The sequence below is a fragment of the Myotis yumanensis genome, unplaced genomic scaffold (assembly GCF_028538775.1).
Source record: "Myotis yumanensis isolate MYYU_CA2020_CCGP unplaced genomic scaffold, mMyoYum1.0.hap1 SCAF_23, whole genome shotgun sequence".
NCBI classification, from domain to species: Eukaryota; Metazoa; Chordata; class Mammalia; order Chiroptera; family Vespertilionidae; genus Myotis; species Myotis yumanensis.
This window is the reverse complement of record NW_027223774.1, coordinates 2,999,768-3,013,285: the sequence shown is the minus strand read 5'-3', so window position 1 is coordinate 3,013,285 and position 13,518 is coordinate 2,999,768. Positions and strand designations below refer to the sequence as shown.

The 13,518-nt window shown below is 61.8% G+C and overlaps 1 protein-coding gene across 1 annotated transcript; it reads left to right on the top strand.

Moving 5' to 3' along the window:
- Nucleotides 1-5,855: 5,855 nt before the first annotated feature.
- On the top strand, nt 5,856-13,212 carry KMT5C (lysine methyltransferase 5C). The gene is made up of 9 exons (XM_070401570.1): nt 5,856-5,951; nt 7,357-7,575; nt 7,721-7,886; nt 8,260-8,369; nt 8,996-9,159; nt 9,291-9,310; nt 11,428-11,564; nt 11,656-11,825; nt 12,027-13,212. The coding sequence occupies exons 2-9, from the start codon at nt 7,466-7,468 to the stop codon at nt 12,560-12,562; spliced, it is 1,413 nt and encodes a 470-aa protein (XP_070257671.1). The 5' UTR covers nt 5,856-5,951; nt 7,357-7,465; the 3' UTR covers nt 12,563-13,212.
- The last annotated feature ends 306 nt before the right edge of the window (nt 13,213-13,518 follow it).

The window sequence follows — 13,518 nt, the reverse complement described above, 5'->3', positions numbered from 1 at the left end:
ATAGAGCGTCAGCCTGCGGACTAAAGGGTCCCAGGTTCGATTCCAGTCAAGGGCATGTACCTTGGTTGCGGGCACATCCCCGGTAGGGAGTGTGCAGGAGGCAGCTGAATCGATGTTTCTCTCTCATCGATGATTCTAACTCTCTATCCCTCTCCCTTCCTCTCTGTAAAAAATCAATAAAATATATTTAAAAAATAATAAAAAAAAAATCCTCACCCAAGGATATTTTTCTCCATTGGTCTTTAGAGAGAATGGAAGGGAGGAAGGGAGGGAGGGGAAGAGAGAGAAACAACAATGTGAGAGAGACACATCGACTGGTTGCCTCCTGCATGCGACCTGAGGGGGCCTGGGGATCAAACCTGCAATTGATATATGTGCCCTTGACTGGGAATCAAACCTGAGACCCTCCAGTCCCGGGGCTGATGCTCTAACCACTGAGTCAAACCGGCCAGGGCTCCATTTTAAAAAAATATATATTTTTATTGATTTCAGAGAGGAAGGGAGAGGGAGAGAGAGATAGAAACATCAATGATGAGAGAGACTCATTGATCGGCTGCCTCCTGCACGGTCCCTACTGGGGATCGAGCCCTCTACCTGGGCATGTGCCCTGACGGGGAATCAAATCAGTGACCTCCTGGTTCATAGGTTGATGCTCAACCACTGAGCCATGCTGGCTGGGCTCCATTTTTAATTTTTTAAAAATATATTTTATTGACTTTTTACAGAGAGGAAGGGAGAGGGATACAGAGTTAGAAACATCGATGAGAGAGAAACATCAATCAGCTGCCTCCTGCACACTCCCCACTGGGGACGTGCCCGCAACCAAGGTACATGCCCTTGACCGGAATCGAACCTGGGACCCTTCAGTCCACAGGCCGACGCTCTATCCACTGAGCCAAACTGGTTAGGGCCATTTTTAATTTTTTGAGGAACTTCCATACTGTTTTTCATAGTAGCTGCACAAATTTATTTATTTATTTATAATCCTCACCTGAGGATATTTTTCCTTTGATTTTTTAGAGAGGGTGGAAGAGAGCGGGAAAGACAGAGAGAAACATTGATGTGAGAGAAGCACATCAGTTGGTTGCCTCCTGCACGAGCCCCAACCAGGGCCCCGGGTCAGGGAGGAGCCTGCAGCTAAGTCACTTGCCCTTGACAGGAATCGAACCCGGGACCCTTTGGTCTGCAGGCCAAAGCTTTATCCACTGAGCCACACCAGCCAGGGCACAGAGTAGCTGCATCAATTTATATTCCCACCAGCAGCCATGTGCCACCTTAAGAGACACCCAGCCCATCCTGTCCCTGCATCTTGTGAACGTGGGACCGGAGGAAGCCACCCAGTGTCGCTAAGGCTTCTCCAGGGTCCCAGCGCACCTCAGCTCCAAGGTTCTGCATTCCTGCCCAGCTCCCATGGGTCGGCTGGCTGCCGCTGCCGCTGCCCCACGGCCACAGCTGCTCCACGACCACAGCTGCTCCACAGCCACAGGTGCTCCACAGCCACAGCTGCTTCATGGCCACAGCTGCTCCATAGCCACAGCTGCCCCACGGCCACAGCTGCTCCATAGCCACAGCTGCTTCATGGCCACAGCTGCCCCACGCCCACAGCTGCCGCATGCCCACAGCTACCCCACGCCCACAGCTGCCCCACGCCCACAGCTGCTCCAGGGCCACAGCTGCTCCCTGGACACAGCTGCTCCACCCCCACAGCTGCTCCCTGGCCTCAGCTGTCCCACGCCCACAGCTGTCCCACTCCCATAGCTGCTCCAGGGCCACAGCTGCTCCCTGGACACAGCTACTCCAGGGCCACAGCTGCTCCACACCCACAGCTTCTCCCTGGCCACAGCTGGGGTGAAAGGGTTCATGATTAAATCCTCGACTGTGCTCTCTGAAGGCTGAGTCTTGGAATTGGTATTTTCATCACATTCCCATAGTGATTCCTTTGTTTCCAATCCTCACCGGAGGGTATGTTTCCCACTGAGTTCTAGAGAGAGCGAGGGGAAGGGAGGGAGGAGGGGGGAGAGAGAGAGAAACATCCATGTGAGAGAGACACCGTGTTTGGTTGTCTTCTGCACCCGCCGCTACCAGAGCTACCAGGGCTGGGGAACCTGCAAGTGAGGTCTGTGCCCTCGGCTTGGAATGGAACCTGCAAACCTTCGGTTCAGAGCTTGTACTCGATCCACCAGACAAAACACGCCAGGGCGCCCCCTAGTGGTTCTTTATTCTTCTCTCTCGATTCTTTATTCTCCTCTCTCTCTCTTTCTCGCTCCCTCCCTCTCTCTGTGGTAAAATATGCATAAGGTTGCATTAACCATTTTAAAGTGTAAAATCATTCCTCAGAAAATTAAAAATGGAACTTTCGTTTGACCCAGTGATCCCACTTCTGGGAATATATCCTAAAAAACCCAAAACCCCCGATCAGAAAGAACATATGGACCCCTATGTTCACAATAGCGTTATTTACCATAGCTAAGATATGGAAACAGCCCAAGTGCCCCATCAGCAGGTGAGTGGATAAAAAATGTGGGACATTTGCACCATGGAACACTACGCTGTTGTAAAAAAGAGGGATCTCTTACCCTTTGGGGCAGCATGGAGGGACCTGGAAAAATACGATGCTAAGTGAAATAAGTCAGTCAGAGAAAGACAAATATCCCATGATCTCACTCATATGTGGAATCTAATAAACAAAATGAATTGACCAACAAAATAAGACCTGAAGCACGGAGGCCTGGAACAGAGTGACCTACCACGATGTGGGGTCGGGGGGACAAGAAGAGATAAACCAAAGATCCTATAAACGTAAATGCATAGCGCATGGACATGGGCAATAGGGCAGTGAAGGCCTGAGGGTGGGTAGGGGCCGGGAGGAGGGTAGTAAAGGGAGAGATGGGAGATATCTGTAATACTATCAACAATGAAGAATATATTTAAAGTAAATAAAATGTAGCCCTAGCTGGTGTTGCTCGGTGGATAGAGCATCGGCCTGCGGACTGAAGGGTCCCAGGTTCCATTCTGGTCAAGGGCACATGCCTGGGTTGCAGACTCAATCCCCAGTAGGGGGTGTGCAAGAGGCAACCATCAATGATTCTCTCTCATCATGGATGTTTCTATCTCTCCTTTCCTCTCTGAAATCAATAAAAATATATTTTTAAAATATATATTTTAAAAAGAGTCATAAAAAATAAAAAAGAAAATGTACCAATAAGCCCTAGCCTGTTGGCTCAGTGGATAGAACGTCGGTCTGCGGACTGAAGGGTCCCAGGTTCGATTCCGGTCAAGGGCATGTACCTTGGTTGCGGGCACATCCCAGGTAGGAGGTGTGCAGGAGGCAGCTGATCGATGTTCCTCTCTCATCGATGTTTTTAAGCCTCTATCCCTCTCCCTTCCTCTCTGTAAAAAATAAAATAAAAAAAAGATAGAAAATGTAAAAATCAGTGGCATTATGTCCATGCACTGTGTAGTTCCGGAACTTCTTTATCAGAACAGGAAGCCCCACACCCATTGTCACCTCCTCCCCAGCCTCTGGCCACCATGAACCTGCTTTCCGTCTCTGTGGACCTGCCTGTGCTGCGTATTTCCTAGAAATGGAGTCATCTGCGTGCAACGTCAGGAGTCCGTCGCCTTCCACGCTCCTCCGGTTCGTGTCCCCGCTTCACTCCTGGAAGGGGCCTCGGACGGTGCCGGCTGAAGGTTGAGAACCAGCTGGATCCTGTGCGCCATGGAGCCCAGAGGTTGAGAGTCTGATGACCAGTGAGGAGCTCTCCCTTCCATCAGCCTCTCTTTGCTCATCTGTGAAATGGGATAATAGCGTCTCTCACAGGGACATTTGCCAAGTGGTGGATGTGTTGTAGTTGGTCCATTCAGGTGTCTTCTGCTGGACTTTTCAGACTTTTCCTAGTTGGTTTTTAAAATATATATATATTTTTATTGATTTCAGAGAGAAAGGGAGAGGGAGAGAGAGAGAGAAACATCAATGATGAGTGAGAATCATGGATCAGTTACCTCCTGCTCACCCCGGGCATGTGCCCTGAGTGAGAATCGAACGGTGACCTGCTGGTTCATAGGTCCATGCTCAACCACTGAGCCACGCTGGCTGGGCTTTCCTAGTTTTTGTTTTTTTTTTAATTGATTTCAGAGAGGAAGGGAGAGAGAGAAACGTCAATGATGAGAGAGAATCATTGATCAGCTGTCTCCTGCACATCCCCTACTGGGGGGGTGGGGGCATGTGCCCTTGACCAGAATCGAACCTGGGACCTTTCAGTTCTCAGCCGACGCTCTACATATTGAGCCAAACCGGTTAGGGCTCATCATTGCTGTTTCTATCTCTCTCTCCTTCTCCCTTCCTCTCTGAAATTAATAAAGAAATGCATTTTAAAAAATTAAAACACACACACACACACACACAACTTCTACATTTGACTGTGGAGACTTCTTCTGCCACCGGCAGTATGTGCTGGGGGCTGTCCGGGTTGCTGCAGGCGGTGCCCGCGCCTCCTTTCGCGGTGGCATAGTGCCCCCTGTGTGATGAATACGCCATGTGCCGCATATTTCCTAGAAATGGCATCATCTGAGAGCTATGTACACCCTCGGGTCAAAGCGGTAAACCTTTTAAGGTGCAGACACGCCGATCGGGCTTTTCCTGGCCCCTCAGCTTTGCGGAGAGTCCTTTCTGCGGGCCGGCTCCCCTTCTCCGTTTCTGGGGGGTGGGGTGCCGGCTTTGGGTGTGTCTCCGAGCTGGGAGTTGATAAAGCAGCAAACAGTATAAACCGAGGTCTGGAGGCTGGAAGCACGGATGGAGGACACCCAGGAAGGCGTTAAGGCGGACTCCCTCCGAGAGTTTTATAGCTGCGCGCCTGAGGCCCAGAGAGGGCAAGCCACTTCCCCAATGACACAGAGCGGCGGCTCAGAGAAACCACCTACTCGGTGCAGGACACGCAGCCGTCAACCAAACAAAGACGCCCCTGCTCCCAAGTGCGGAGCTCGTTATTCTGGGCGTAATTAGGATGCATTGCTAATTATGTTTGCCTCTAGGATGGGAGCAGGGAGGGGGGGTGATACTAACTGGGGAGGGGGTGCCCCAGGGGAGGCTCCCATGAGTCAGGATTTTCTCCCAAGCCTCCCTGTCTCCCTCCTTCCGATCCGTTCACCCCCAGAGTGTTGTTGTGCGCACTCCCGAAATTAAATGGGGGACTTCGGGGAAAGAGAAGGTCGACCAGGAGGGAGAGTTAAGAGCCCTTTGTACCCGGACAGCGTTGTCAATAAAGTTTTGTCGCCTTGGCAACCGCCTGCCTCTCCAGGCGGCGGGGCGGGGCACGAGGGTGCGCGCGCATTCACCCCTCCAGCCCGCCCCTGCTTTCTGCCTCTGGGGGCTGAAGGTCTCACCAGAGGAAAAGAATAGGGGGGTCGCGACTTCTGGTGACGGGCGGAGACTTCAGCCAATGGAAGGATGAGCCCTTCCAAGGCAAACCAATCACATCTTACTTCTGGAGCCGGCGGAGCCCGCCTCCTTCCCACTTGGACCCGAATAACCTGACCCAAACGGGAATGCGGCGCTTTTAGCCAATGAGGGGGCCGGCTGCGGGCCGTGGGCGGGGATACGTCTCCATGGCAGCGCGGGAAGGACAGCGGCGGGAACCAACCGCAGCAATTGGCGGCGCGGAGGGGCATCGCGGGCGTGGCGGGGTTTTGTGGGGGCACTGACGGGGTTTTGTGGGGGCGGGCGGAGAGGCCAGAGCGGAGCTCGGCCAATGGGAGAGGCGCGAGGCGCCACAGCCACGGCAGAGTGGCGGCGGCCGCAGCCAATGGCAGGCCGCGGCGGCCGCGGCGGGGCGGGCCCGGCGGGGCAGACGGGAGGCGCGGCGGCCGAGCCTGAGGCTCGCTGAAGAGGCAGTGGGAGGTAGTGGCGGCGGCGGCGCGGGGCGCCAGAGGCGGAGGCGGAGGAGGAGAAGCGGGTGAGGGGCGGCGCGGGGTCCGACGTCTGAGCTCCCTCTCGGCCCCCCGCCCCGCGCCGCCTTGGCTCCCGGGCGCCCCCAGCCCCGACTGTCCCCCGCCGGCCGGGTCCCTCGTGCCCGGGCGCCTCAGTGCACGTCCTGCGGGGCTCGGCGCAGCCGCCCCGGTGCCTCCTCACCAGGCCCCTCCCGCACCCCGTGCCTTCCCCGGGCCCCCCCCCACGCTCCGGGCCCTGCCCCGCACGCTCGCTGCCTGCGCAGGTCCCGGGAGCCGCAGGCCTTCCCAGGCGCCCGCCGCGTCCCCAATTCCTCCCCGGACCCTCCCTGCCTGCGGGGAACCCTGCCTGCACCCCGGGCTCCGTCCTCGCGGCTTCCCCACGCTCCTCCCGGGATCCCCAGGACTTCCCCGGCCTCGCTGCTTCTCCACGGCCCTAAGCTCCTCTCAGGACCCTCCCTGGACCCCACGCCCTCCTCCGCCTTCTCTCCCCGCACCCCAGGTATCCCGTCGGCTGTCCTCCCTGGGCCCCGCGCCCCCCCGGGCCCCGCCTGGTACTTGTCTCGCCCCCCCGCTCTCCGCGCCACCTCCCCGCAGCTTCCGCCGTCCCCGCGCCCTCCGCACCGGCCCCCTTCCCGCCGCCCAGCGCCCGCTCTCCCCTCCGCTCGCCCTTCCTTGTCGTCTCCCCGAAGCCCCGCGGCCTGGGTGCCCAGCCCGCCCTCCGCGGACGGGGTCAGGGGTCATGTTTTGTTTCGTACGGCAAACCCCCTTCTCTCGCCCCTTTTATGGACCTACTTACTCTGCCTCCCTAGACCTTTCCTTTTCTCCCCGCCCCCCCGCCCCCGCTTTGTCTTCCGACCCCCCCCTTCCCGCCCCCCTTCTCCCAGAATGGCATCCTTGGAGAGGGAGCAGGTGCTGGGAGCCCTCCTCCGCCTCCCTCCCCACCCCCTCCAGGCTGCCCGGGGCTGCACCCGGGGCCTCCTGACGGCTCCCTGGGCTGCTGGGGAGGGGAGTTGGGGACTGTGGGTGGAGGGGGGATCCCCCCGCCCTGAGGGAGGGCCAGAGGTGGGGTGAGCCTCTTGACTCCCAGCTCCTGCAGGGCTCAGCCTTCAGGGTCCTCGCAGACTTGCAGTCCATCATGATCGGCCTCCCGTGTGCATGTGTGCTTGCATGTGTGTGCACCCATGTGGGCAGGTGTTTGCATGCGTGTGTGCATGTGTGTGCGTGTGTTTGCATGTGTGTGTGTGTGCGCGCGCGTGCGTGCGTGTGTCGCGGGGCCTTTGTGTCTGCGCTCCAGCGCGTGCGAAGGCGCTGCTGATGAAGGGGGCTGTCACCTGTTTGGGGGGCGCCCCCACCATGAGGAGCACTTGTTGCGTTCGGGCCGCACTGAGCGCTTTTCTCCCCGACGTGTAGATGTGGGTCCGGACGGGCGCCCCAGAGGCCCGCGCAGCTGAGCAGTGGCCCGGAGCCAGCGCCGGCCCTCCCCGCTCTCCGCCCGAGGCAGCATGGTGTGGGGGGCACCATGGGGCCAGACAGAGTGACCGCCCGCGAGCTGTGCGAGAACGACGACCTGGCCACCAGCCTGGTGCTGGACCCCTACCTGGGCTTCCGCACCCATAAGATGAACGTCAGGTGAGGCCCCCCGGGGCCGGGCGGCCGGAGGGCTGGGCTCCCTTCCTGGCCCCCCGCAGCGCCCCCGTGCGGGTGGGGGCGGGGCCCGGGAAGGCCGGAGGGAGTAGGCCAAGGCCCTGGGACCCAGGCATGCCCTCTCCCCCAGCCCTGTGCCCCCCCTGCGGCGACAGCACCACCTGCGCTCAGCGCTGGAGGCCTTCCTGAGGCAGCGGGACCTGGAGGCTGCATACCGGGCCCTGACGCTGGGAGGCTGGATGACCCACTACTTCCAGAGCCGGGGCCCGCGGCAGGAGGCTGCCCTCAAGACCCACGTGAGGGCGCCCTTCCCCTCCCCGTGTGTTCTCGCCCCGCACCTCACCTCGGAGCCCCCCGGGCACTGTGCCCCTCGGCCGCAGCACAGCCCGAGGGGGGGCTCCCCGACTGCCTAGCTGTGGGGACCCCCCAGAGATGGGGGGCTCAGAGCATCCTAGGAGAGGAGAGCTGGCGGGCCCTCTGAGACGGAGTCCGACCTCTTCATCTGACAGATGAGGGAAACTGGGGGTCCCCCCCTTCGAGAAGGGGACGCGAGTTCCCCGAGACCGCACAGCGAGTCAGTGGCAGGACGGGGCTAGAGCCCAGGAGAGAGGGGGCCGAGGACGACCCTGCCCGGCCACCTCACCCTGCCCACCCCCTCGCCTCCCCCAGATCTATCGCTACCTCCGCGCCTTCCTGCCCGAGAGCGGCTTTACCATCCTGCCCTGTACCCGCTACTCCATGGAGAGGAATGGAGCCAAGATCGTGTCCACGCGAGCTTGGTAAGAGGGCAGAGCAGACAGGAGGCTCTCTCCAGAGAGGAGGAGGAGGAGGAGCCAGGGCCTGGCCGGGGGCTCAGACCCTCCCCCCCCCAAGGTTCGCGGGGCGGCCCCGCAGGCCAGACCTGGGCTCAGGACTGTGCCATCCTTGTTTGGCTCCGACCTGAGCCCTGTCGCGTAGCAGGTGCTGCCGGGCAGGTAGGAACAGGATGGAGCAGGTGTGTGTGGGGGAGGGGGGGCTGCCCGCGCTCATTGTAGGGGAAGCTAGATGGTAGCCGAGTGGACAAGCAGGCACTGACCATAGCTGCCTCGAGCTTCAGGAGCCGGCCAAGGAATTGTGGGTGCTCAGGGGAGCCCGGCTTAAGCTCGGACCCCAAGGATGAGGGTCTGGTGAAGACGGGCTGTCAGCGGCTGTCGCGGCCTTGAGTCCAGGCAGGAGGGCCGGCTGTCCCAGGCAGGAGGGGGGCCTGGAGGAGCGGAGAGGAGGGGAGGGGGGAGCGGATGCGGGATGCTGCCCACGTGGGCCCTCTGGCTGGGAAGCCCCGCCCCGCCCGGCAGGTGTGAGATTTAGTAGGCGGGCTGCGCCCGGGGGTCACGGAGGCGCCGCTCACGGGCCGGCCTCTCGGCAGGAAGAAGAACGAGAAGCTGGAGCTGCTGGTGGGCTGCATCGCGGAGCTGCGCGAGGCGGACGAGGGGCTGCTCCGGGCCGGCGAGAACGACTTCAGCATCATGTACTCCACCCGCAAGCGCAGCGCGCAGCTGTGGCTCGGCCCCGCCGCCTTCATCAACCACGGTGCGGGGGCGGGGCCCGGCGGGCGAGGGGCGGGGCCGGGAGGGTGACGCGCGCCCCCCCCCCCCCCCCCCCCCCGGCTCGGTTCACAGTCTCTTCTCTCTCCCCCTGCGCCCACACCCCACTGTCTCCAGACTGCAAACCCAACTGCAAGGTGAGACCTGGGGGGCTCCTGGGAGGAATGGGCAGCGGAGAATGGGGGGGGGGGTGTGCTTTTCTGGCCGGTGCATAGCCACACACTGTCCCCTGTCTCCCCAAGGCCGGTTCTTGTGGGAGGAGGGGGAGGGGGGGGATTGTCTAGAGCAGCGGTTCTCAACCTGTGGGTCGCGACCCCTTTGGGGGTCAAACGACCCTTTTGCAGGGGTCGCCTAAGACCATCGGGAAACACATATGTAATTACATATTGTTTTTGTGATGAATCACTATGCTTTCATTTTGTTCAATTTGTAACAATGAAATTGGGGGTCACCACAACATGAGGAACTGTATGAAAGGGTCGCGGCATTAGGAAGGTTGAGAACCACTGGTCTAGAGTCACCTTGGGACGCGGGCTGCCACCTGCTGGCGGTGTTGTTCCCTCTCTGCGCTGAGCTGGGGGCTGGGCCGGTTGGAGGGAGGTGTGTGGTGATGGGAGACAGAAAGGGAGGGGCAGGCGCCTGGAGCCCTGGGCCTCCCAAGGAGCCGCTCACGGCAGCGCCGGTGCAGTGGTGGTCACAGGAGCAGGGGACTGAGTGGCAGGAACCTGGGGCCCATGCTCCCTGGGGTGAGGCCTGAGAGCCCTCGAGGCGGCGGGGCTCCCTGCGCAGGGGATGAGGTTGGGGGTGAGGCGGGGTTGGTGGCTGCTGCGGCGGAGCCCAAAAGAGTGGGAGTGGAGGGGAGACAGCCCCTGGGGTGCTCCCTGCCAAGCCTGGGCCTCTGCAGGAGCCCGGAGGCATGGTGGGGGCCCAGGTGCTGGAGTTGGAGCTGGGTTTGAGCCCCAGCCCCCTGTCCTGGGCCGGGTTTCTGAGACGGGACCCAGAGAGAACCTGCCTCCCAGCAGGCTGTGAGGGTCAGGTGCACGGTGCCCAGGCATGGTTGTTGGAAGTGTTCCTGTGATTCTGCAGGCCCCCCCGTAATCACATAGATTTCGGGGTGCGTGACGTGGGGCCCCAGTCTGGCCCTAGACCAGTGATGGCGAACCTTTTGAGCTCGGCGTGTCCGCATTTTGAAAAACCCTAACTTAACTCTGGTGCCGTGTCACATGTAAAAATTTTTGATATTTGCAACCATAGTAAAACAAAGACTTATATTTTTGATATTTATTTTATATATTTAAATGCCATTGAACAAAGAAAAATCAACCAAAAAAATGAGTTCACGTGTCACCTCTGACACGCGTGTCATAGGTTCGCCATCACTGCCCTAGGCACGGGCAAGGCTGCATGAGAGGCTCTGTGCCGAGGCAGGTGACAGCCACCTGGGGCACAGGGGCAGGCGCTGCAGGGGGAGCAGGGTGGCCCAGGGGTCGCAGGAAAACGGGGGCAGGTTAGGGTGTCCCGGACAGGACCCGTCACGGGAGGGTCAGGGGGCGTGTGACAAGCGAGGCGACTCCGCTCTGTTGTTCTGCGTGAGCTCGGGTCTGCCCCCTGGGAGCGCCCACTCTGTGAATGAGGGACTCGGTGTTCAGCTGTCCTGCCAGCTGGTGAGCTGGCGGCTTGGCAGGAGGCGGAGGGACAGGAGGCTGGTGTGCGGCCTGGTTTATCCTGAGCGAGAGGTGATGCGGGTGGGGCCCAGGCAGGTCTCAGGGACGGAGAAGACACGGTGCACTGGGGAGACCCCGGCCGGTTGGCCTGGGGTCAGGCAGGTGGCTTGTGTCAGTCTAGAGTGGACGGTGGGTGGGTGGGTGGACAGACAGATGGCTGGAAGTCATGCCCCTCGGAGACAGGCCCCTGGGAGGCAGGAGCAGGCAGGTAGGGGCTGTGGAGTGGCTTCCAGGAAGGGGGTGGCCGCAGGGTGCAGACCGGCAGGGAGCAAGGGGGCGGGTGAGGAGGGTCGGGGGGGCTGGCATTTGGCTCAGAAGCCAGGGGGGTGTGTGGGAGGGCCAGGGTGCTGTGCACTGCCCACCGGAGGGGAGGAAGCCACAGAGGACAGGGGGTCAGAGATGGCGTGAAGAGGGCAGGCCCTGGGCAGGGCGGCCGCCCCCCGGGGGCTCCTGGCCGCTGTCCGTGCCCGGGGAAGACCCTCGGGGCCAGGGGGTCCGCGGGCCAGGGCACTGAGCGGCCCGGCCCCCAGTTTGTGCCCGCAGACGGGAACGCAGCCTGCGTGAAGGTGCTGCGGGACATCGAGCCCGGCGACGAGGTGACCTGCTTCTACGGTGAAGGCTTCTTTGGGGAAAAGAACGAACACTGTGAATGCTACACCTGCGAGAGGTGGGCAGGCGTGGGGGGCGGGGGGCAGGAGGGGAGCGGGGATCCCGCCGGGCCGGAAGGACAACCTCAAGGCCCACGTCACGTCCCCCAGGAGAGGGGAGGGAGCCTTCCGCCTGAGGCCGCGGAAGCCCTGCCCGCCGCAGTCCCTGGACAAGTACCAGCTCCGCGAGACCAAGCGGCGGCTGCTGCAGAGCCTGGGCGGCCGGCTGAGCCCCTGGGCCTGTGCGCACTCGTCTCCGCCGCGCCAGAACCCGTTCTGCGGTGAGCACGGGGCACCCCCCATCCCGTCGGCCTGTCTCTATCAGTACCCCCCACCCCCGTGGCCCCCATCCCTTGCCTGCCCTCCTGTCCTGTTCCTGGGCGCCCGGTGGGGTGGAGAATGGCCCGACCAGGACCTCTCCCCCTCTCCCGGGGGCCTGCTCACAGGGTCGCCCTTTCTCTCCCCCTCCCCCGCCTCCACAGCTGCCTGCCAGCCCCTGCGCCCCCTGCCCTGTGGCACCGGCTCCGACGCTGCGCCCCTCTGGGTCCAGTGGCTGCCGCAGCCCCAGCTATGGGTGCGCCCCCGGAGGCGCAGGCGCCCCCAGCCCCGGCGGGCCTCCACAAGCCCTGTGCTCCGAGCTGCCCGCGTGTCCCTGCACCGGTGGGGAGGCTGTGGCCCCCACTGCTGCCTGCAGGCAGAGGCCCTGGTGGCCCTGGGCCCTGCCCCCCGCGCCCGCTGGAGCCCCCAGCAGGACTGGCACTGGGCCCGGCGGTACGGGCTGCCTTACGTGTTGCGGGTGGACCTGAGCCGGGTGGACCTGCGCCGGGTGGGCCTGAGCCGCGTGGTCCCAGCCCCACCCGCCACTGCCACCTCCCGCCCTGCCCCCGCCCGGCCCCCCGGCCCCATCCCCATCCCCAAGCAGGCCCTGGCCTTCGCCCCCTTCTCCCCACCCAAGCGCCTGCGGCTGGTGGTCAGCCACGGCTCCATCGACCTGGATGTCAACAGTGACGGGCCCTGAGGGGCTGGGCGGCCCTCGCCTGGCTTCCCAGCCCGAGTTCTCGGGACTCACTGATCTCCAGAAGGAGCTCTCGGGCCTCTAAGAGGCCGCTGACCCTTGACCCCAGCACAGCTCTGACCCGGGGGTGGGGTTGCGTTGGACACCCCCGGGGATCAGACCCCTGACCTGTTGTGACTGCTGACCCCTGAGCCACCCCAACCCCAGCAGGGAGCCCTGGCCATTGCTGCCCCTCCCCCCCCCCGCCCCCCACCCTAGCCTCAGGACTGAAGATGCCATTCCCTCCCCCGCCACCTTCTCCTGCCCAGGGAGCAAAGCCATAGGGGTGGGGGCCACCCCTGGCATCTCCCCAGAAGCCCAGCCTCTGGCGGAGGGGGACTGACTTGGGGGTGGAGACTGCCCCACGGGGGGAGTGGGTCTGCTCTCAGCTTTGTGACTGTCTGAGGTGGGGGGCAAGGTGGGGGTGTCCACGCACCCTCGCCACCCCCGTGGGTCTCAGGGAGGCCGGGTGTGACCTCATCTTTCTCATGGTGCTATCCCTGGTGCTACTGGGGTGTGGGGGGCTCCCTCCCCTCCCCCACACCAGAACGGGGTATGTTGGGGGATTGGAAGCACTTGAACTTTTTATTTTATTAAAACCTTGTTACAAGCTACACCCGCGGAAGCCTTTCCTTTTTATTCCTATTTCGAGGGCGTGTCCATCGGTAGGGCGCGGCCCTCAGCCCGGCTGGGGGCGCCAGGCCCAGAGGAGGCAGTCCAGGCTTTGGGCCCCGAGAGCTTGGGCGTGTGAAGGGGCGATGACTGGGGACGGCCAGCATCCCACCCCCTGCGGATCACACTGAGAAAGCATGCTTCCAGACCCCCCACCCCCAGCGGGAGGGGGTCTCCCCGTCTCCCAGGGGAGATAGCAGGTCCAGCAGAGTCAGGCGCCCCTCCCTCACCCCACCTGTGTCGTCCTG

Coding starts and splice junctions, on each gene's coding strand:
- KMT5C (XM_070401570.1), top strand. CDS start 7,466: ATGGGGCCAGACAGAGTGACCGCCCGCGAGCTGTGCGAGAACGACGAC. Junction 8,370..8,995: donor ATCGTGTCCACGCGAGCTTG/GTAAGAGGGCAG, acceptor GCCTCTCGGCAG/GAAGAAGAACGAGAAGCTGG. Junction 11,565..11,655: donor GAATGCTACACCTGCGAGAG/GTGGGCAGGCGT, acceptor CACGTCCCCCAG/GAGAGGGGAGGGAGCCTTCC.